At 37.6% G+C, this 23,160-nt stretch overlaps 1 protein-coding gene across 5 annotated transcripts in view; it reads right to left on the bottom strand.

Annotated features, from left to right (window-relative positions):
- The window catches only part of NFIA (nuclear factor I A), a 415,535-nt gene that overhangs the window by 182,929 nt on the left and 209,446 nt on the right, over nt 1–23,160 (bottom strand). For all 5 annotated transcript variants that reach the window (XM_049879426.1, XM_049879428.1, XM_049879423.1 and 2 more), the window contains exon 3: nt 20,736–20,801. In XM_049879426.1, the coding sequence (XP_049735383.1) occupies nt 20,736–20,801 (66 nt within the window). The remainder of the gene's footprint in view (nt 1–20,735; nt 20,802–23,160) is intronic.

Raw genomic sequence — 23,160 nt, 5'->3', positions numbered from 1 at the left:
TTGCTAAGGTTAATGGCATTGCCTCTTACAGAGGAAATATAAAAGTGGAAGATAGGGAAGAAACCAATAAAAACATTTACACACACCTTTAATGGTATGCAGAGTAGAACCCACTTAAATGAATACCAACTAATGAAAACATCTTGAAAAGAGAGTGATTTTTAGAGAAACCTTTTATCTACAGGTCCTATATTTATAGAGTAAACCTTTTAAATGAATACAGGGTAAAAAAAAAAAGAATTAAACTGGTAATTGTTGTGATTCATTGCGGTTCATATAACTTTCATCAGGCTGGTGAATGAATAAACCATTTAACAAAAGGAGGCTCCTCCCCACTGATTTATGTCATGTACGTCAGATTATAAGAAAGAGACTCCTTGGTAAGTACAACAGAGCAAAAGAATTGGCTTGAAAATGACTGAGCCATGCTCACTCTGCTGTACCCCAAGATGGGCACAATGGAGGACTTTTCTGAGAAAGGGAGGTAAAAGAATTCAGTTCAACCAGAAACATGCACAAAAAGGCAAACATATCACAGTCCTTTCAATATGTAGCAGATGTTTTCTTTTTATGGAACTTTTCCTTCCTTTCTTCATTCCTTCCTTCATTCATTTGTTCCTTCCTTTGTTATTATTTTTTTTAATGAGCTTGATGTCATGAAGAAGCAGATATTTGGTGTGTAAGTAAAAATAGAGGCCGAAAAGCAGATATAAGAGTTGGAATCAGAAGGTTCTCCAAATTTTCTACTGAAGTCTTAGAAATAATTCATCCGGGATTTAAATTCTATGCCTGACAGATCTTTTAGACCAGTGGCTTAAGAAAAAGGATGCTAATTATTTCCTTTTAAGGCTATAAAATACACCTAAGAATCAGTGAAGACAATTGTATTTCTACAACCCTCACATATAACGAAGTATACCCATTTAGCAATCAATCAATCAATACACACACATACATAAATGCATACAGTGATTCAAAGCTATTTGTCTCTGAGCTGATTGTTCCAGAAAAAGAAAAGTTTAAGAAAACGCCAAGTAAAAAGTGGGTCTAAATGCCACTGGGGTGAATATACTCAATGCAAATGAAGAAAACTCTGGGCATTCAAGGGAGTTAAAGAAGGAATAAGTCCGAGTCAATGTGAAGCCAAAGACTCATATTCTAACATATTCGAAACAGTCTAGATCAACTGGAATATCATTATTTGATATTATGGGTCTTATTTATTTTTAATATTGGAGGTAATTTTGGACGCCCACATTTAAAAGAATCGTCTCTGAAAATTTTAGAATACTAGATTAGTTCCGAAGAGAGGGTAAAAGTGGTGCCATGGTAAAGGCAGAAAGAATACCTTTCAGTATCCTTAGGACTCTGCAGGCAAGGAGGTAAAGCTGTGTGCCAGTGGTAAAAAGTGTTGCCCTTAAGAAAGGAGTTTTGGTTCCCCATGCAACAGCCTTCTAACCATATTCAACCTGAAAATGACGACATTTGGGTTGAAAGGGAAAGAAAAACAAAAAACAAGTGGAGTATACTCAGTCACTTCCTAGCATTTCCCAGAAAACCGTGGATCAAAATCAAGGAATCCCTAATGAACAAAAATTATTACAATAGCTTGTTTTATATATGGCTTGATTATTTATGAAGTATTTCAGATACATGATCTCATTATATCCTTCTAATACGTGGGGGCAAAAAAGGTTAGAATAATTAGCCCCATTTCATAGATAGGAAAACTGAGGCACAGAGAGGTTAAGTACTTTTTCCAAAGTCATTTACACTTAATAAGTACTAACTTCAGGGTCTGAACCAAGGACAATGTTTAAAAGCATTTCACAGCTAGCAAGTGGCAGAGTCACTGTTTTCCCTCCCCTACTCCAACCATGCATCAGCCAAAGCTCAAATTAGAGGACTACGCTGTTTCGTTCAAAAAAGAAGTTATCTTCTAATCAAAAAAAAAAAAAATCAAACTCATCAGTTCTTCAAACTTTACCCATGTTCTGTACCCTACGAGATCATGAAAGAGTAAGCAAGACAGACACCAAGTTCTAAATTCATATATATACTTGATTAAATAATATGAATTTGGTGTTGTCTTGCTTTTCACACATGTACTTGCTTACACTCTAATTCAGAGCCCACTCCCGTCTTATTCTTGTTTTCCTTTTTCCTGCTCAACCTCATACAGCTTGTGATATAACAAGGATTTACTTTGCACCTGGACTATTTACTTCCAGCCCCGCCTAGTGCACAGTTTTGTGTCGGCATGCTGCACTACGAGAACTAATGGCTGCGGGGAGATGGTGATGCTGGTGGTGAAGAAAGAAGGCTGTCATTTCCAGAGCTGGAAATCCTGCTAGTCTCTGCCAAGGCAACTTTCCTCTCTGACAGGCAGCAAACCTCTCATGCCCTGCCACAAAGCCTTTTTGCTGTGTCTGCAGCCTAGGGTCCTCCAGGTATCACAGGTATCTACCACAATATAGCAAAGAAAACTGCAAGCTGCTTGACTGGCCATCGAAGCACTGAGTATACAATTCTGCAGAGAGATGGGGTGGGGATTACGCACTTTAAATGGAGACCCACTGAATATGGACGATGCCATTTGAAATCTTTGCCAGGAGCCAACTTTCATGGAGAACTCATGCTGCATGCACATTGTGACAAACAATAAAGATATAATAAGGCATAAGAGACTCATTCAGTTCTTCACTTATTCATTCATTCAACAGGGATTTATTGGACATGTATATATGACAGACACTGTGCTAAGGAGAAAATGAAGAGTAAAAAAAGAAAAGAAAATGATAGTTCCTTACTTTCATGGACTTTAAACCAAAAAAAAAAAAACACCGTTGCTGTTGAGTCAACTTTGACTCATAGCAACCTCACGTGTTTTATAGTAGAACTGCGCTCCATAGAGTTTTCAATGTCTGTGATCTTTCAGAACTAAGTAGCCGAGGTGCTACAGGGTGGATTCGAAACGCCAACCTTCCAGTTAGTAGCTGACTGCTTAACCATTTGTTACCATCCAGGGAATTTACATAGAATTTACAATCCACTTCATGGAATCCAGAAAATTGCACAAATAACCTGTTGTCATTAAATGGATTCCAACTCATAGCAACCCTACAGGACAGAGTAGAACTGCCCCATATGGTTTCCAAAAAGAGGGTGGTAGATTCCAACCGCCAACCTTTTGGTTAGCTGTCGAGCTCTTAACCACTGTGCAACCAGGGCTCCCACACAAATAAATGTGATATTAAAACTATGATAATTTGATTCAAAGTTCTAAAATGACTTCTAAATAAACTTTACAACCTGTTGGCAAATGAGAATAATTTCACTAGCTTCTCAAGTCACCTCTCAACTTCAGTTTATTTCTGGTAGAGGAACAGCAAGTCTAAGAAAAGAAGAGAGTAGTAGAAAGAACAGTGGACAAGGAACTTGACACCAAAGCTCTCAGTTCTATTGCTCATCCGTGTGTGATCTGAGGCACATCGCCTACTTCTCTCTCTTTGTCAGTCCTGCATCTAATGCCTGGAACAGTGCCTGGCATACAGTAGATGTTTAATAAATAAATACTGGTTGAATGAATGAATAGAAAATGTGAAGATTTAGTGTGAAGATTTCTGTAGTTCACTGTAAACACCAAGAAACTAGAGATAAGAACAGTTAAGTAACAAAGATAATCTGCTCATACTTCCACATCAACCTGCACTAGAATATAAACGTCAAAGTGGCCTGATGGCCAGCAGGAATAATGTGTGGGACCCTGGCTGCTTGTTGGGTCTCCATATTACATCCTTCAGGATTGAATTTTATTATAATTTAAACTCAAAAGTGGACTTTTTCTGATTCTGACCCACTAGGCCAGTACCTTGACTAACAAATTTACTGGTGCAAGGCTGAGCCTTCTCTTCAATATTTACAGAGTAAAAGGCAATTTCAGTTTTAGCTTTGAGCGCATCAGATTGTGACAGCTTGGAAATGTCATCTTCAGAGCAAGGACTTTTCACACGCACAGAATTCTGGCTCTAACTATTCTATAAATGCAAATGTAAATATCCTTGACCAGAAAACCTTGAGCATCATGTTCTAATGATGTTAGCGAGATTACATGAAGTTCTCTTTAACTGTATTAGTTCCCACCCAACATCTCCTAAATTGAATTAAAGTGGGGAAGGCCTAGGTTCGAAAGGTGGATGCCAAAGGAGTCGCATTTTAATTTCATCTCTGTCTCTCACTTACAGATGCTTTCTATCTGTCAGCCAGTCAGTCAGCAAGCTTCATTCCAAGAACACACTGGATGACTGGCCATCCAAGAATTAAACATGATATGACTGGATATTACAAACTGTTCAGAAACACGCTGCCTTTCATTAAACCAGGCTATTTGTTATACTCTATATTTGCAGGACTGGGCAATGTTTCATTCTGTTGTACATAGGGTAGCTATGAGTTGGAACTGACTTGACGGCGCCTAACAACAACAACAACAACAACATATATGCTAAGTCCTCTCTTCTTGTGGGCCTCTATTCATAACGCTTCTTTTGCTTAACAGGGACTTCATACTTTCCCTCTCAAACATACAGAAACTACATATCTCATCTATTATTTTATAGACAGCACCAGAATTCACTGATTAGGAAAATATATTGATGGTACATTACTTATTAAAAAACAGAGCTCCCCTGCTATTTAGAAATAAAACAAAACAAGAAAAGGCCAGAAAAGAAAGGGAAAGAGAAAGAAGAGAGGACACAGGTAACATGGTCACATGGCCTAAGTACTCTGAAGAACAGGGTTGTCTGAAATCAATGTGCATGGTTTGCGTGTTCCAAGACACAACATGTACACACCTCCCCTTGGCGCCATTCCCCCCAACTTTCACCAAAGTCTGCTACTTACATCATCGCTATGTATATACAGTACAGAAGTATAAAGAAGGTGCTGAACCAAACATCTGGGGCTCAGAACATGGGAGAGAGAATTGTATGGCTTAGGAGAAGCTCTATAAACTGAACTAACTCAGCAGGTGCAAGAACTGAGAGCCAGAAGGGAATTTAGCCTGAAAGCACTCCCAGGGACATGCAGAAATCCTGGAGCAGACTTTAGATTTCCTCACGGTGTGGAATGGGGCTTCTGAACTAATTCCAAGGGGCAAGGAAGCCCCAGGTAACATCTAGGAATATATATATAAAACCAAAACCCATTGCTGTGGAGTCAATTCCAACTCATAGACACACTGTAGGAAGGAGTAGAACTGCTCCATAGGGTTTCCAAGGTGCGGCTGGTAGATTCAAACTGCTGACCTGCTGACCTTTCGGCCAGCAGCCAAACGCTTAACCACTGCGCCACCAGGACTCCAGGAACATATATACACATCCATATTTACAGCAAATCTCTAATAAGCTCTTCTATGAACACCTATAACTTAACTACTGTTGCTTTTTTCACAGTTTTTATCGCTTGTACCTACCTCCACCATGTGCCCAAAACGCTGTCCAAATACCTTCAGGAAATCATCATAATAATATTGTATGGCAAATATCTGTTTAAATATCTGTCTTTCTCACTAGAATATATGCTCAGTGAGCACTGGGTCAGCATCTCATTTATCTTTATACCCCCATTTCCTAGCACAGGAATAAACACATATATTAATAAGTATGACTAAGAAAGGGGGGTATTAACCTATACTTAAATATTATTTTCCCCATAAAAGACATGAAACTCCTGAGGACCAGAATCATGTATTAACTCATGCACTCATTCATTCACTCCAAAATATTTAGAGTGCCAGGCATTGTGTTTGGAATACAACAACAATCAACAGCTTTTGCCCCCAAGGAGTATGTAGTTTAGAAGAAAGTTCTCCTCAAAACATACATTAGAAGTGCCCCCAAGGACGTTGGGATTATTATTTCTATTCATTTTGCATCTTCTAAAAAATAAACTAATTATTAATAATGTCCTCTCCCTCACTTAGTACCTAACCTGATGGTCAACGTCACTTACGGTACGCGAGGTAGCCCAAAGGATATGTAGAATTCTGCAGGTTGAAGGCTTGACACAGCATCCTCTTTTACTGGTTTCGCTTTCAGCCTATCGTGATATATGCTGTTTTCATTTGCCAGTATCCAGGCAAAAGGACTGACAGATGATCTAGTTTTAACTAATTAATCAGTTTTTACCATGGGGAAGTTCTACTCTGTCCTACAGGGTCGTTTGAGTCAAAATCGACTCGAGGGCAACGGGTTTACCATCATAACGGAAACCCTGGTGGCATAGTGGTTAAGTGCTACAGCTGCTAACCAGGAGGTGAGCAGTTCGAATCCACCAGGCGCTCCTCAGAAACTCTACGGGGGAGTTCTACTCTGTCCTATAGGGTCTCTATGAGTCAGAATCGACTCGACGGCAACGGGTTCTTTTGGCTTAACCATCATAATTTCATCATCATTGTCACTGCCTGACCTCGAGTTTACAATTTCCCTGGGGAAGAGGGACAGGGCATACAGAAAATACACTAAGAATATAAACACCTGCAAATTATTTGAGATTAGTATCATTACTATCCATTATCTGTTCAGTCTCAGAGCTCTCCCAAGGGGGACAAAGCAGCACTTACTCTGCTACTTACTTGACGTTGACCATGGACAAACGCCTCAACCTCCCTGAACCTCATTCTCCTCATCCCCTACCTCACAGAATTATTATGCTAAATTAAGGTAACATACTCTAATGTTTTAAAGTGTCTAATACACAGTATTACTCAACAATGGGTCATTAATGCATAGAAAGAATCCACATAGAAACAGATTTGAGCCCAAAATTCAAATATTCCATACAATTATGCATGATTAGCCAATCAAACTTTGTTAGGGCCTTTCGTGCAAAAATTATGCTTTCCTCATCAATTTGTGTAGAGAAGCACCGTCAGAATCCCATACTGCTTTCCATGTTGACCCTCACTACCAACTCAGAATGAATGCAAGGGATACTAGGTTATGGAAATGATGGGCACCCTTGAGCACAATCAGTCTTCATTGGCTTTACAGCACCTACTTTTCTCTGCCTTCTTCTTCATCCTTAAGAGAAAGTTAAAAGCTATTAATCACTAGTCTGCAGCAGAAAAGAAAAAAAAAAAAAAATTTTTTTTTTTTCCTGCAGCAGAGACTTCCGAATCTTTTCACCATTAAGGACCTCGTAAGATATTTTCCTCATGTGGACCCTATTTCTCAAAGTATTTGATTTTCTAAACTGCCTTTATTAAATAATGGATAATTCATTTCTCCCCATCCTCTTATTAAATGAATCCAAAGTATAACAGACAAAACGTCTGTAAGTGTATGATAAACAATGAGTTTACAGACCTAAGAGTCAAAAGCAAAAATCTTGATACTTTCAGCCTGTGCAGTTTTATTTAGGGAAAAGTAATGTACGATCTCTTTTAAGATTTTCCTTTGGTTCCTTTCAAGGACCACCATTTGGCACCTCTGATCAAGTGTGTGTAAGAGTGTGCTAAAGTTTTACTCGTATGCACTTCGTGATATCAATTTGCAAATCTAGTAGGATTCAAAGGCAGATATGTTCTGTGCATTGTTACTTTTAGAAATGTCTAATGCTCTGACAACAAGGTGCCTCGTTTTCCCACTCTGTACTGTTAAGGATCTTACAGTTTAAGTCTGTACAAACTCATTAAGTTGAAAAGCTTTCCATTTGGGCAGCATTTGCAATTTTAAAAGAAGATAAACCTCTCTGTGGAGTTAATATGATCTGTAAATGTGGAACATATCCTAATGAACTTTGTCTTGCTCACCTGAAATAGAGTATTAACCAATTCTTTTAAATAATTCAAAAAACTAAAATGAAAGGAATGAGGTGCAAACTTCTATTGTACTGCACCCAAAAAAGAAATGGAAATAAACACTTTATGTTTTCAGTAAAATTACATTCCTACATATTTTGCAATGTGAAATACTTTCAAATTTATTGGCAATCATAATTGTTTTATGCCATCCAACAAACATAATGGCATCTGGCATAAATACCTTACAAAAGATCTCATTTACGATCTCTAACTCCAGCAGAAAAATCAAATGGAAATTTAGTCCACTGTTAAAAGTATCCATTAAAGAAACATATGCTCATAATACTTGAGACAGTAGAAAAAGTTATGTTTATAAGAAAAATAAAGAATGTAATTTTTCCAAAGAATAGAACAATAACAAAAAAATTAAAACAAGTAAGAGATTTGTTCTAGACTGTTCTCTTGCACATGGTTTATGTCCATGAGGCAATGAGGTAGAGGAGAGGAAAGGTGGGCTACATTTTATTGAGTGGACTATGGACGAGTGCCGAGCACTTTACACATACACACGTAACACACATACATGCAATCCCCACAGAAAGTCCCTTTATTTTTGAAGAGGTAATTAAGCCTGTGGGCACCATGGACAAAGCTGACGCAGATACTTGAGAGGATGAGGGATAAGGGAAGAAGTGACAATCCTAGATGACAGAAAAACATGAGGAAGGAAAAGGAAAACATTGTTTGAGCTCAGAATAAAGCAAAACACATACTCTGGGAAGGTGATGAAATCCTACCTTATCCATAAGGAAACACAAGTCCAAGAGTTTAAATAACTTGGCCTAAATTACATAATCAATAGGTAAGAAAACTAGAAATTGAATACTATTCTTTCTATAATATAATCTAAGGTTAAACAATTAGATTTTGAGGTTAGGCTAAGTTTGAATACTCTTTCTGCCTTCTCGACTTGGACAAGTTACTTCAGTTCTTTCTGTTTCTGTTTCCTCATCTGTACAATGGGCAAACTAATAGTACCTACCGCCTTTGGGTTGTTTTTAGGATTAAATGAGATTTTAGCACACTGCGTGGTTGTGGTCGCTGTGAAAATGAGCCACTTAGATCTCTTGCTACAAGGAGCATAGTTGCCTGACTATGCAGTTGTCATCCATCTGGGCCCACCCTCACATTTGTTTGAAGGCTACACTTCCTCTGGGCTGCTCCCAACCAACGACTGAGGGGGAATATACTAAGGTAAGGCCATTCCCAAGAGACACAGAACTCTTCCAACAGGTGACTTTGGCTCAGACTCTCCACTGGTCTGGCTGAAATGTTCTTAGAACCTTGCAGCTTTTTGGGGCTATTCCTGCCCAATCCTCCTTCCTTCCTCCCTCTCCTGTCACAGGTGTAAGACCTGTTATCATGGTCTGAAGTTTCTCCTGGCTACTCCAGCTCTCCCCCCGCTCCCCCCCGACCCCTTTATATTTCATAGCTGTTTCTCCCAATAAGTTTATTGCACATCTAACTCTGTCAGGGTACATGTTTCTTGGAAGACATAAACTAACCCATACTGACACACAGAAAGTCAGCAATGAACATGACCTATTAGCATGATTACTATTACTGAAATCATTGTTATTGTCATTATCTAGCTCTAAAGCTGAATAGAGCAACTCTATTTTCCAAAGCTACCTCCCTTGAATCTGTAAACATTATTCTTTCTTAAACTAGGAGGGTTCAAAGGCCACAGCATGTTTTTCTAATACCTTCTTGTTATGCCTAGAAAAACAGTCCTTAATTACAAATAAAAAATATATATATATTTAGCTTCCCAGTACTTGAAAAACATGGCGCCTGCTATTTTTGAGTTTATCTGAAATGCCTTTTGTCTACTTTACCTTTGAATGTGGAATGTCCCAATACTGTATTCTTTGACTTTCTATTTTCATCATCTTTCATGAGCTAGATAGTCTGCCAGTAACTGGATCTTGTGACAAGATATACTTCCTTTTCATTTGCTTTGAAGAAGTGACTCACATACTGTCCCAATGGTTTACTCAATTAATATTCCAATTAAACTTACTTGCATAGGTTGAGTGGCTCTCAACTACTGTATTGTACTTATTGACTGTGGCTTACAAATGGCTTATTGTTCCAAGATGACAACTGGGCTAGGTACCAGCAAATGCAAGAGGAATGGAATTTAAGCAGTCGTTAGGACTTTGTGGTACCTTTCCCATGTTTCATTTTCAGTGGGTTAAATTCCAGTGGTTTGACCCTCTCCAATCAGTGAAACTATCGTAGGCTAATCAAACATTTCATATGCTGCTATTAGTATTGCCCATTTAACCTCCATGGGAATGTGTGAAGAATTAGGATTTGTTGCCAGATAAAATACAGGACATGGTTCAGATAAACAATGTATAAATTTTTTAATATATCTCATGCAATACTAAAAAATTATTCACTAAAAAAAAAATACCTAAAATTCCAACTTAACTTGGCATCTTGTTTTTTATTTGGTTTTGGGTTTTGTTGTTGTTGCTGTTTGCTAAATCAGGCAACTATTAAGAAGCAAAAGTAACCTTTATGGTACATGTACTTGACTTCAGGGGCTTAGAATCTAATATCATTTTGAGATAAAGGGTTAATTTTTAACTCCATAGATTTAGAACTCCCTTAAATGAAAAAGGAATAGTTTGCACAAGTGAATGGGTATGTGAATTCAAATACTCCATGCAAGTAAGTCAGCTTTTAGTACCATAAGCATAAGACAAGAACTAAAAGATATTACCAAGGCAGATGAAAGAGCATCACTTCTTGAGAATGCTATGAGTTGAGCTTTTGTCTATGACTCTACTCTAAATCCTATACCTGCCTTGCCCACCCCTGAGCTCAATATCTAGAACAGCAACTGGCACATTGCAGGGGCTTGGGAAAGAGCTACTGTACCAAGAAATGAAGGGATTTGGTATATGTATTCCTTTGGAGAGTATATCATGGCCACATTAAGGATTTACCAAGTTCTTACTTTGACCTGGGAGTCCCTGGGTAGTCAAATGGTTAACATGCTTAGCTGGTAACTGAAAGATTGGAGGTTCCAGTCCACCCAGAGGCTCCTCAAAAGAGAGGCCTGAAAATCCATTTCTGAAAAATCAGCCATTGAAAACCCTATGGAGCATAGTTCCCCTAATGCACATGCAGGGTTGCCGTGAGTTGGCATCAACTCTCAACGGCAACTAGTTTGGTTTGGTTTTGGTTTACTTTGGCCTACAAGGTCAATGTAACTTAGCTTCCTGCTACCCTATACCTCATTTCTTACGGCTCACCCCCTCATTGACAACACTGACCCCTTTACTATTCCTCCAACCACACTGCTCCCTTTACTATTCCTCCAACATGCCTCATGGCCTTTACCCTTACTGTTCCCTCTTCCTAAAACACAATTCCCTATAATACTTTGCATAGCTCACTTCTTCACCTTCTTCAGGTCTTGTCTCAAATGTCATGAGATCAGAAAAGCCTTCCCTAACCACCCTATGTAAAATAGCACCCACACCCTTTATCTATGCTATTTTTCTTTATAACATTTAATACTGCTTGGCATATTACACACATATTAGTTAGTTTATTGCTTGTCTCCTCTGGCCAGAAGGCAAGCTCCATAAAGCAGGAACTTTGTTCACTGCAGTGCCTAGAATGATGCCTGTGCTAGACAAATATTTCCTGAATGAGTGATTGAATCATGACCTTACCAGAATGTCAGGTCCTCAAAAGCAGGATGTCTGATCCATCTCTGTACTCCCTCAACGCTTAAGGCACATAGTCCAACTGTAGCAAGCAGATCCTTAATAACTGTCTGTTGAATTACTTATGAGAAAACTGAGGCACGAGTCTCTAAGTGAACTGGACAACTGATTCCCCTTAACAGAAGCTGAGTGTCAGGCTTTTAGCGGTGACTCTCTTTTGCTAATCTGACCTATTTGGAAGCTGTGATTTGGCTTCTCCTGATTCTTCATCTCTGAGTTCACAAATGCTGCTTGCTGAGAAGCTCTCTGGTTGCAAAATACCTACAGAGATCTAAGAAAACACTGAATTTCCTTCATGGAGAGACTGTTGGAAAGCTATTTCTATTTTGCTGGGCCTTGCCATAACATCCTTTCCACATCTCTTTTTGGATATTCGCCATCTGAGGCCTGCGGGTAAGGCATATGAGATTCCCTTGTTTCCTTTGGGTTAAAATCAGCCAAGTACAGAAACTAACAACTGAGTTGGGGCAAAGTAGTCTGTAGAAAATACTATCCCTCCCCCACCTGTACTGTGCTATCCCAGTAGATTTCCTTAATGACAAGCTAATGCCAGGGGAACAGAGTTGCCTGGAGCTGAGTAAAACCTGAAGAAGAAAAAAGAATGAGGAAGCTGTAGGGGGAAAAGGTGCCAAAAATTCTTGCGGCCACATGAATTTTTTGTAGCAGACAACTAATCATTCTGGATTAGTATCTCCAAATCCCCAAATAAATTATTTATATTACATTCAGTTTACTAATATTATTCACAAATGGGTAATTCCTTCCTAAAGATAATATTCAGGCTTAAAAACAACAAATTCACAATCAAACGTCAAATCAGAAACGACCCTATTAATTGTGGCAAGGAAAACTTATACACTAGTCTTTTTTTTTTTATTATTATTCCCACTTTTAATATTTTGGTGCATTTCCATTGATTATTTTCTTCATTTCATTTTTTTGCTGCTATTGTTAATATGTTCTGTATTGTGGTAATTATATAGGCCACAATACATTTGCCATTTCAACGACCTTCACATGTACAGTTCAGAGACATTGTATTCATCATGTTGTTCAACCATCACCATCAATTGTTTCCAAGTTTCTCCATCACCCTTAAGGCTCAGTGTCCCCTAAGCATTGTTACATACTATTCTTGACCCAAACTAGCCTCCCCAATATTTCATGATGCTGATTTTTTTTCTTTGATGTGGATTTTTAATTGATAGGGAAGTGTGTGAAAGTGACCATTAGATATACACTCTGAATCGTAGCACACTAGTTCCTGGCTTAGCTCTCAGGGAAAACAGGGCAATAACAGAATGGGCTGCAGCCAGAGACATGCACCAGACGCACCTTCCACCATACTGTGGTTTGATGACGGTTCCTCATTTGCTTCCTTTTCTGAGCCCAATTCAAATACGACATGAATTTTATGGCATAGTATTTTTTTTTTTTGAAACCTACAGATATATTTACAAAATCTTACATAAGTTATAAGTAAACACTTATAAAAATACTTTTCTACTGGGGACATTACATCCAATGGGTTCTCAAATGGTTGGCTCTCCTGAGACAAGGGTCAGAATTCGAGGACCAGACAGTCCTTATTGTCTTCTTCCCATTGTAACTATTTGTGTGTGAAGGGGTGGGGGGTGGGGAGGAGATGTCTGAAACAGACCACCCACCCTGACCATTTTGGAATTTGGAGATCAGGAGCTTGGGGTCTAAAACATTCCCTTTTTTTTTGGCTACTATCCAAATACCTAAAGCCTGTTCAGCTAGTTAATCCTCTGTTTGTAGGACAATAAAATACCCATAACGTGTGAGGTAAAACCAATTCTTCAAAATTACAAGAAATTTCCTTCCTCATTTTCAGTCAAAACGGCCCCTTAACTACACTGGATCCTGTGAGTTAAATTCAGCACACTCTGCGCACAGGGAGGATCCCAGCCACACTTGATACCTCATCTTTCATAGGCAAGACCCAAGAATTTCCTTTGTCTAAAGAGCCTCTGCAAACAATGATAGGTCACATCTGCTAACAATATTTAAGAAAGCAGAATTCACCTGGTCTCGGACAGACATTTTAGATCAAATTCTAGTTAGTTCTCTAGTCTCTTAAAAAGGAGAGACTAGCTCCATCCCATTTCTGAAAATCCATCAGTCAGAATTTAATTACATAGATCTGAAAACCAGAAGGCATTTAGGTTTAATGTCTCCCTGAGTTGGGACCTTTACATATTTTAGAATATTGATCATTACTGTTATTGCTGCTATTTTGGTGGTCACTCTACTGTGTCTTTCCCTGCAGGGTGTTTTAAAAGAACACTACAGAGAATAACTGTTGCTAGGTAATTGTAAAAGAAAGTTATTCAAATTATGAAATATTGATAAATAGTATTTACAAGTTAATGCTGCTAGAATGCTCCTGCTTCCCCAATAAAATGTGAACTGTAAGGCTGTGTTGCCTCCAAAATTCCTAAAATGACCCAACGAAAATGACACATTGATCAAAATAGCTCCTAACACCAGCAGTCCATCCAGCAGTACGTGGCAATTCTTAGGGATGGAATTATCAATTTATTTTGCTTTTCCCACTGTTTATTAATATGGCAATATATTAATCTACTATATATTTGGGAAGGTAGTGAAAGTTAAAGCAGAGGGCCTGCATTTTTTAAACAATATTGTCAAATAAAAGAATGTTTATCCAAAAAATAAAAAAGCAATTTATAGTTCTCTTACCCCCAAATTGCAAAATGAATCCTTACATATAAATCTTAAGTCAGGAAGCCAGTAGCCTTGGAAATTACTTCATAAACATTAAAATACAGAAGTTAGTTAAGTGATAACTAATGAGATACTGACAATTTTCACTGAAGATGAGAGTACATTCCTCATTCATTTAGTGCCATTTAGCAGAGATATCTAGTTTAACAGAAATGAAGATGGCGAAAAAGAAGGCGAGATTCAATCTATACTCCAGGGTGATTTTCAAATTGGCAGGTTGAGCTGGAAATTTTCAAAATCTGGGGACAGTGTCATGATTAATGGCCTCCCACTGATTGTAAAAGCCCCATCTGAGGGTTGATGCCACCAACATATGTTACACTACCAGGTAAATGAGGAAGAATAAACATGATTAAAGCCTAAAGAAAACTATCTAAAACCCAACTTTGATTCTTTGCTATAAATATCCCATATTTAGAAACCACTTAAGATGAGGTTATTCTTAGCAGGCTGGGTAGGTGATGAGAGATAGTAAATAGAAAAAAAAAGATGTAGACATAGCTTTTTCTTTTTCTGGCAAGAGGACCCCACATTTCCTTTTTTGCTTAAGGGTTCTTTCACTGATAACAGGGAGTCCCAGCGAGGAGTGTGTTTTCAGAGTGCCAGTGTTGGACTAGGCTGTTGTCTCAGACACTGACTCACTGTGGCCCTACAGAAGCATGCCTTGAATTAAGCAGGAGGGTTATCACATGTGCTTTTCCCTCATTAAGGACTAACCTGATGTGTGAAAGAATGAAAGCACTGGAGGACTGTCCACAGGCCCAGCAAATACCAAGCAGGTGCTTCAAATATTCTGTGCCATAAATAATTTTAACAATAACCAAAGTATATCATAGAAATTCACAAAGGTGGTCTAAATAGATGTCCTATGTCAAAGCTCAACCAATAAGACTTAAAACCTTCAGGGGCTCTTGAAAAGCCGGGGGGGGGGGGTGGGCGTTTCAACAATATGCCAAAGGATTAAATGAATGATACCAGTCAGAGCTGAGAATTTTGTCTGAATAGAATTCTCTCTGGTGACCAAGTATAAGCTAACATGATGGTATTTCCCACCTTTGATCACACCTGCTCATTGTGGGGAAAGGCCAAAACAAAAAACTTGGTCTACTGTGGCAATTAGCACCTAGCCCCCAGCTTTGGCTTCCTAGTATTGTTGGTTATATTTGTGCATACATGTGTCAATGCACAGCCCTCCCCTACGCTCAAATTAGGCTTTTAGCTTCTCCAGGACTTTTTCTTAAAAAACTCTTGGCAAATCAGGAATGACCAGGCACTCAAAATACATTTGAAGATAATGACAACACCTTCATCTATTTATTAATTTTATTCGTCAAGCAAGTAAGTACTGGGTATCTACTAAGTTCAAGGCACAGAGTTACATGCTGTGCAAGATTATTTTAAAAAGGTATTTGTCATGAATCGTATCCTTAATCAGCTTATAGTTTTTAATAAACCAGATTCAATTTGGTTTGTCCCTTGGAAAAACTCAGCTAAAATTAAAGGCATCTGGGAGGAGTCAACTTGTTTCCAGAATTACGAAAAGCTGATTTTAGAAGCTGTACTCTGACATCCACGCTTGAGAAGAAGCCCATGTGATAGAACAGAAGTATTTTTTAAGTGGAAGGGGCTAAAGGGTTCATTGAATACAACCATTTCAATTTGCAGGTGATTTTTTTATGGAGACCCAGAAAGAGAAAAGGACACCCATAAGATCACAGACTCAGTAGTGTTGCTGAAACCACACGCAACATCGTTTTGAAGGTTCCAGCAACTGTGAATCACTTTTGCAGTTTCTTGGCTCTCAAATTCATAAGAGATGAACGGAATGTGAGGATAGAACTAAACAGTAAAATAGATGTGGTGCTGCGAGAATTGTGGGCCGATTTAAGTAGGAGACCTACGTCTGATATTCTGGGGAATAGTTATCTACAATGGATGCGACGAAAAATCTTAAGTAGTTTATTTCTGGCACTAACCCCTTCCACTCCAAGGCTCCCAGCTCTTGCCTTCTCAAACATGTATATTCATTATAGATACGATAAGCTTTGACTGGAGAATAGTAATGGTTACATTTGAGTCCTTCCTGTGAATTGGGCATTATGCTGTTTCATATGCATGTTCTCATTTTAACACTCACAAGGTAGGTACCTTGAGTATTCCCATTTTACTGGTAATAAAACTGAGATTGGGAGCAATAGCTTACTCAAAGTCACCCAGCTATATTTAATTTGAGCCCTGGTCTGTTTGACCCTAGAAGTAGAGTTTTTTTATATTATATCAATTTTGAGTTTCAAAGATTCTGATATTTTATCTCTAGGCTTAGGATAATTTCTTCAAAATTCCCATCTAATGCTCTAATTGGACAAAGGTTTGCTTCTTTTACGGTTGACTTTTAAGGGAGCAAGAGAAAAGAAAGCAAAAATTCCACTGAAAAAAGACTAGTTGGACAGGGAAGACACAGCTGCATCCACTTTACGTAAAGTTATACAGCCTGGTTTATGGGTTTGGATGAAGGGTTACTAGGGAAATACCATTCATTTCCCATTACCTTTCTCCTTAAGAGCTAGGATGAAAAGAATATTCTTTCCTTTCCCACATACATGAAGGAGTAATGAGTTCCCACTTTACGTGAAAACCAAAATCTGTCACTTCTTCAATCCACCAAGATTCCAAAAGTTCTCAGAACTTTGTTGATAGATCCATGAGAGTTCCCTCCTAAAAAAACCAAATAAACAATAATAACAACCAAAAACCTTTTAGAAACTCATCTTCATAACCTGGGGTAATAAAAAAGAGAGAACACCATCCTGACCAAGGCAATGCCAGAAAGTGGAAAGTTGTCTAATGCACGTAAATACTCTGAGATCTTCATATATTTCCCTCTAGGGATTATATGTTTTTAGAGAAGAAATAAAATCATTTTTTCTCCAATAATTTCATCTGACATTAACAATAGGCAGAGAGAGGAAGCCGAAAGTAGGCTGATGTTCCTCTAGTCTGAGCTTCAACTGGGGTTGTCTGAGAAAAAGCAGATTCTCCCGTTTCTCTGAAATAAATGGCAATTTGGATTGTAGGAATTACTTTCTCTCTTAGATGTTAATACTTTTTTTCTTTGAACTTACCTGATTCCCCCAAAATGCTACTGAAAATCCTTGAGGTATCACCAAATAATTGAGGGCTAAAAGTAAAGCTAGTTCATATCTCCATGCCTCAATTTTGGTTGCTTTTTAGAACAGAAAATGCACGATATTGGTACTGCAAGCAGCTCCAGAAAGGCATGTCAGGCCTCTCATGCTCTGAATTTATATTTGCATGTGAACAGCTTGTCGGCCATTTTATGACGACAGATGAATCACAGGCTGGCTAGAGTGGTGGCCAGACCTAAATACGTGAACTACACCTACAGTCCACAGATTATTTAAAACGCAAATGAGTATCTCCGGACGTGTCTTCAGGGAGATTATATATAAATGCATGAAAAGATGAAACCCTTATGGTTTCACCTATAGGCCAAGTGGAAAATAAAGAATGAAACTACTGTGTAAATATCACTTGTTTAAAATGTCGATAAAAAAAAGATGTAACTGTTCTAAACCCAGTAACCCAGTACCCTCGAGTCGATTTCTAGGACCCCAAAAACAAATCTCCGGATCTCTCTCTCTCTTCTTTTTCTTTCTCTCTCTTTTAAAGCCTGCTTTGAAAATACAACTTTGATTTTTTTTAAAAACAGTATATATATTTTTAAAAATGTATAAACCGCCCCCCGGCCCCACCAAAAAAAACCCATCACCATCAGGTCGATTCTGACTCATAGGAGAGAGCAGAACTGCCCCATAGGTTTTCCATGGAGTGGCTGTAGGATTTGAACTCCTAATCTTTTGGTTAGCAACCTGAGCTCTTAACTACTGTGCCACCAGGGTTCCGTGTGTGTGTGTGTGTGTGTGTGTGCGTGTATGTATATATACACACACATGTGTATATATATGTATATATACAAATACATATACATATATATATACAGGGCTCTGTGTGTATATATGTACATATGTATGTGCTTATATTTGTATGTGTGTATATATACATATGTGTATGTGTATATATTTATACACATATGTGTGTGTGTATATATATACATATAGGTTGTTTTATATATACACACACACATATATATATATCACCAAAATACCAGGATGAGGCGAGGAACAGCCAGATAGTTTCTGTTTGATGCTATAGCCTGACAGGGTAATAAAGAAGTTTCCAGACTTAGAAAATGAAACAAAATCTAAAAAATTAGTGATAAGATTTCTAATGTGCTATACCCCAATCCTCCATCTGACATAATTCAATTCATTAATCTATTTCAAAAGATCAGAAGGAGTTTAAAATGGAATAGTGCACACAACAACAAAAGAGAGCGTCAAGGAACGAAATCATTTAAAACAGGTGAAAACCAAAAACCATGATCTGCATCCTAGTAAAGTGAGCAGCACCTGAGGTCTTAAAAGCTTGCAAATGGCCATTTAAGACACAATTACAGGTCTCTACTCACCAGGAGCAAAACAGTAAGAAGGTAACCAAAAACTAAGAGAAGAAACAAGTCTACACCAGCCACAACCTAATCTACCCAGAGACCAGAACTAGATGGTGCCCAGCTATCACCACTGACTAATTCTGACCAGGGAAACAATTGTTGGTCCCGGACAGAGTAGGAGAAAAATATGGAGTGGATCTCAAATTCTTATTTAAAAAAAAAAAAGCCAAACAAATTGGAAAGGTAGAGAACAGAGGACTCCCCGAGACTGTTGCCCTGAGGCACTCTTTAAACCTAGAACCAAGCCTACCTCCTGAGATCACTATTTTGGGAAACAACAGAGTGGCACACAAAATAAAGGATATTACCCATAAGATCGGAGCACTAGGTAAAAACCATCAGTATGAAACCGAAAGGTCAACAATTACTCAAAAGGCGGCAGGGAAACTAGAGTACTGGAAAGGGAACAAACAAAACACAATTCAAGAGAATGCTGACACATTGTGATAAATGTAACTAATGTCGCTGAACAATTTGTGTGGAAATTGTCAAATGGGAACCCACTTGCTGTGTAAACTTTCACCAAAAACTCAGTATTATTGAAAAATAAATAAATAAATAAAATAGGTGAAAACAGTATAGTAAGATTACGATGACAAGAAAAATAATGAGTAATATTAAGCAACTGCCAACATTTTTTAAAAATATAAATGATGCGAAAGATACTATGGTAAGCACGTTATATACATTGTCTCATTTAATTCTCCAACAGGTAGGTAATATTATTTTCTCATTTTAAAGGATCAATATCCTGAAAGATTAGATTAAATAAGCTATCCAATATTACAAAGATAAGAATAGCAGAGGCGGAATTTGAATGCGGATCTGATACCACAGTCTTAGCTTCTAACCACTGTGCTATATTCCCTTCACAGGCACCTACCTCACAGTCAAGTATTCCCATTACTGCTTTCAGTTCTACCATGAAAGAAGGGTACACTGGAATTTTATGAGATGATATCTGTGAAAGCACCTAATACAATGTTTAGTATATGACAGGTACTCCGAGTTCCCTTCTCTGTTTTTATTGAAACTGATGGTTTTATTCAATTTACAATTCTAATCCATGACAATCTTTTTCAAACCTGGAGTGCATACCACAAAACTAGTATCTTACCGTATGATACTACTGCATTTATATAGGAAATATGAGTTCTATTTTAATAGGATTTCTGTAGCAGAAAGTCTGTATGTTTATGCAACTGAGAAACTCAATACTGTCATGTACCCTCGCTGTTTTATTTTAAACAATATGAAGTGGAAACATCCTTCAAAGGCAAAAATGGTTTTCTTAAAGCAAGTAGCAAAGGGTCGTACTCCTAGAAGTCCTTATCAGTGAAAGATCTTAAGTCACTAGTGAAGAAGACTGTGGGGCATTTGCCATGTTAAAAGGGGCTAAAACGAAATGAAAAGCCAAGGCTCCTCTCAATCTGTAAAAGCTTCTGATTTGGTAAATCAAACCCATCAAATTTCCTGGGAACTAAGGCTCTCATGAGTAAGTACCCTGATATAATTGTGGGGGGGGGGAATAAAAAGGGTTTGGGGCTGCAAGAGCCACCCAGAGAATGAAGAAATTGTCCTCCAAAAAGAAACCTACTTGAACTATTCCCTTTAGTTTTCCCAATTATTCCTACTGTGGGGCACCCAGAGGACAGATCCCAAATTCTGGTACTCAGCTGGCTGCTGGCTGCTGGCTGCTGGCTGCTGGCTGCTGTGTACTCTGAATGCAGCAGCTAGAGTCCCAGGCTAAACTTACCATTTTCTGGCTGGTCCTTAATGTCAGCGTCACTTGGTTGGCTGGGACTTTCAGATTGACTTGAATCTGAAAAACATAAAAATACGGCCAAAAATTACAGGGTCTGTGAGCAAAAGTGGATCAGAGGTGCCAGACTTTCTCAAAAGGTTCAGCATATAAGGAGAACGTTACAAGAAATGACATGAAAAAGGAAAGATAGAAAAAGAAAAGAAAGGGGGAAAGGTGCAGCTGTGCCTTTAGAGAGGACGCTCGATTTTGTTTACACCTCCAGCAGCACTTGGTCTGTGCCACCTTGTATCTAGAAACTCTTTAGAAACCATCCTCTTAAGGAGAGACCATTTCCAAACTGCTCTTCTCCATTACTTATACACTAGAGTCTGATAAAGACTTCATCCTTCATTACACACATCTGAAGCTTGATTCAGAACATAATAAAGTGTCAAAACATATTTTGAAGCTGGTATATAAAAGCAACCCAAACAACAGTAACAAGTTCTGTTGATATTTAGCTCTGTATTCCAGCAACAGACTACGCAGACTAACACCATTAAATACCAGAGTTCTAATATTCTAGAGTGGAAACTCTGATGCGTAGTGAATTTACTGGAAATTACTTGAAAAGTCTTTATCTCCCTTTGTAAGTTTTTTTTTTTTTTTGTACTGATACATTTGAGAGATCTGCTAGGGGCTTATTAGCAAAAACAGGTTCTTGCGCACCTTTATTAAATTTATTTTCAATTTAAAAAACATAATTGGATTTTCAACCTAAAAATTAATTCAATTAATTTCTAAATGGGACAATTTAATATAAAGTAACATTTAATTTTAAAATCAGATAAAAATTAAGCTACATCAAAAGAAAATCACAGAACTAGAAACGAGCATATTTATGATACCTTTTCTGTGGGATAAGAAGGAAAAATCAGGCATAATGTTTTAAGGAGAAATTTTTGACATAAAGTAATTTCTGAGACTTGAAACCATTTACAACATTATTATATAACAAACAAATGAAAAAAAAATAGAAACACCTCTGTATCTGTGAAAAGTCTGGATCTTGCGTTTACCTTGATATTTCACAGGGTTAGAATTAGCCATATGAAATTTAGCAATATTCCTGCATGAAGTTCAAGGCAAGATCAAAAAGTCATGACACCTAACAGGGATTAAAAGGAAAAAATTACTTCTACTGCAACAGAGTTATAGTATCAACATTCTCTTTCTTAGAGAAATTGCAGAAGGAAGTAGTACTACGAGTAACTGTAGGTCCAAAAACGGTAATTTATTTTAGAAAAGTTCCCTGCTTTTAAGCAAATGAAGAATTTAATTATAGGAAAGTACTACAAAGGAAATGTCTATTGTAAAATTTTCAGATAATCTTAACCTGGTAGTTATAGCAAAAATTCTGTGTGGATTCAAAGGTTCAAATAACAAAAGATGTGAAAAGGTGAATTTTTATTTTAGTCTGGCAAAGTGATTGCTTTCACCACCTTCTAACATCTGCACAGTAAAGACACAAATAAAAAGCTGGATATGTAAAAAATCTTTAGAGAAATCCTTAAGAATGAACTCCAAAAGTACATACAAGACCTGCATTAAAAATGGAAAATGTGAAGAAATTTATACTGACCCATATTTTAATTTTGACTACATAATTTAACATTACTTTTATAGCAAACATTAAAAATATACGGCATGACTATCTTCTCTTTTTCTAAGGAACGATACTGTAATTCTACCATTAAAATTATAAATTAAATATTCTACGAGGTAATTCAACTTGTTTTTGGAGGAAGACATACCTCCATTATTTTCATTGTAGGAATTTTTAAACCATTAATATTTATAGCTAAATGCAAAGTAAAATATGACATAATTTTGATATAGGGAAAGTTAAAATTTTTCCTGACCATGTCCCAAAATAGATGTATAAAATTTTGCCAAATAGAACGTTTTATTTGGACTAATACTAGCAAACCAAAGTTTCCATATGATAGCTTAGCGATATCTTTTTGATTAATCACTTCTCCATGAACAAATGAGAAAAACAGTTTTTTATGTCACCTAATTTATATATACAAAGCCAATTATTTTTTCTGACATTTATCCATTAATATTAAGGCAAAAAGAATATGAGAGAACCAATTTTTTTTTTTTTTTAGAGTCCGAAAGTGGACTTCTTTGTTCTTTTTACTTTTCTTTTGCGTTTGGATTGCCACCCTATCTTTACAGAAATATTGTGGGTTAACGTGGTTATGGAAAACATGAACAGCAACAAAAGATGGATATAGGTAGTTTCAAAAAAGGTTTAAACTTCCAAGCTACAGAAAAATAAACAAACAGCAAACAACTGAGCAGCAAGAAAACACTCAGAGTTCGTCTGCAAGGGGCCGTAGCGCTCTTGTGAAAGCTCAGATACAAACAC

This window comes from Elephas maximus, chromosome 3, assembly GCF_024166365.1.
Source record: "Elephas maximus indicus isolate mEleMax1 chromosome 3, mEleMax1 primary haplotype, whole genome shotgun sequence".
Lineage (NCBI taxonomy): Eukaryota > Metazoa > Chordata > Mammalia > Proboscidea > Elephantidae > Elephas > Elephas maximus.
This window is presented reverse-complemented; position numbering and strand designations above follow the sequence as displayed.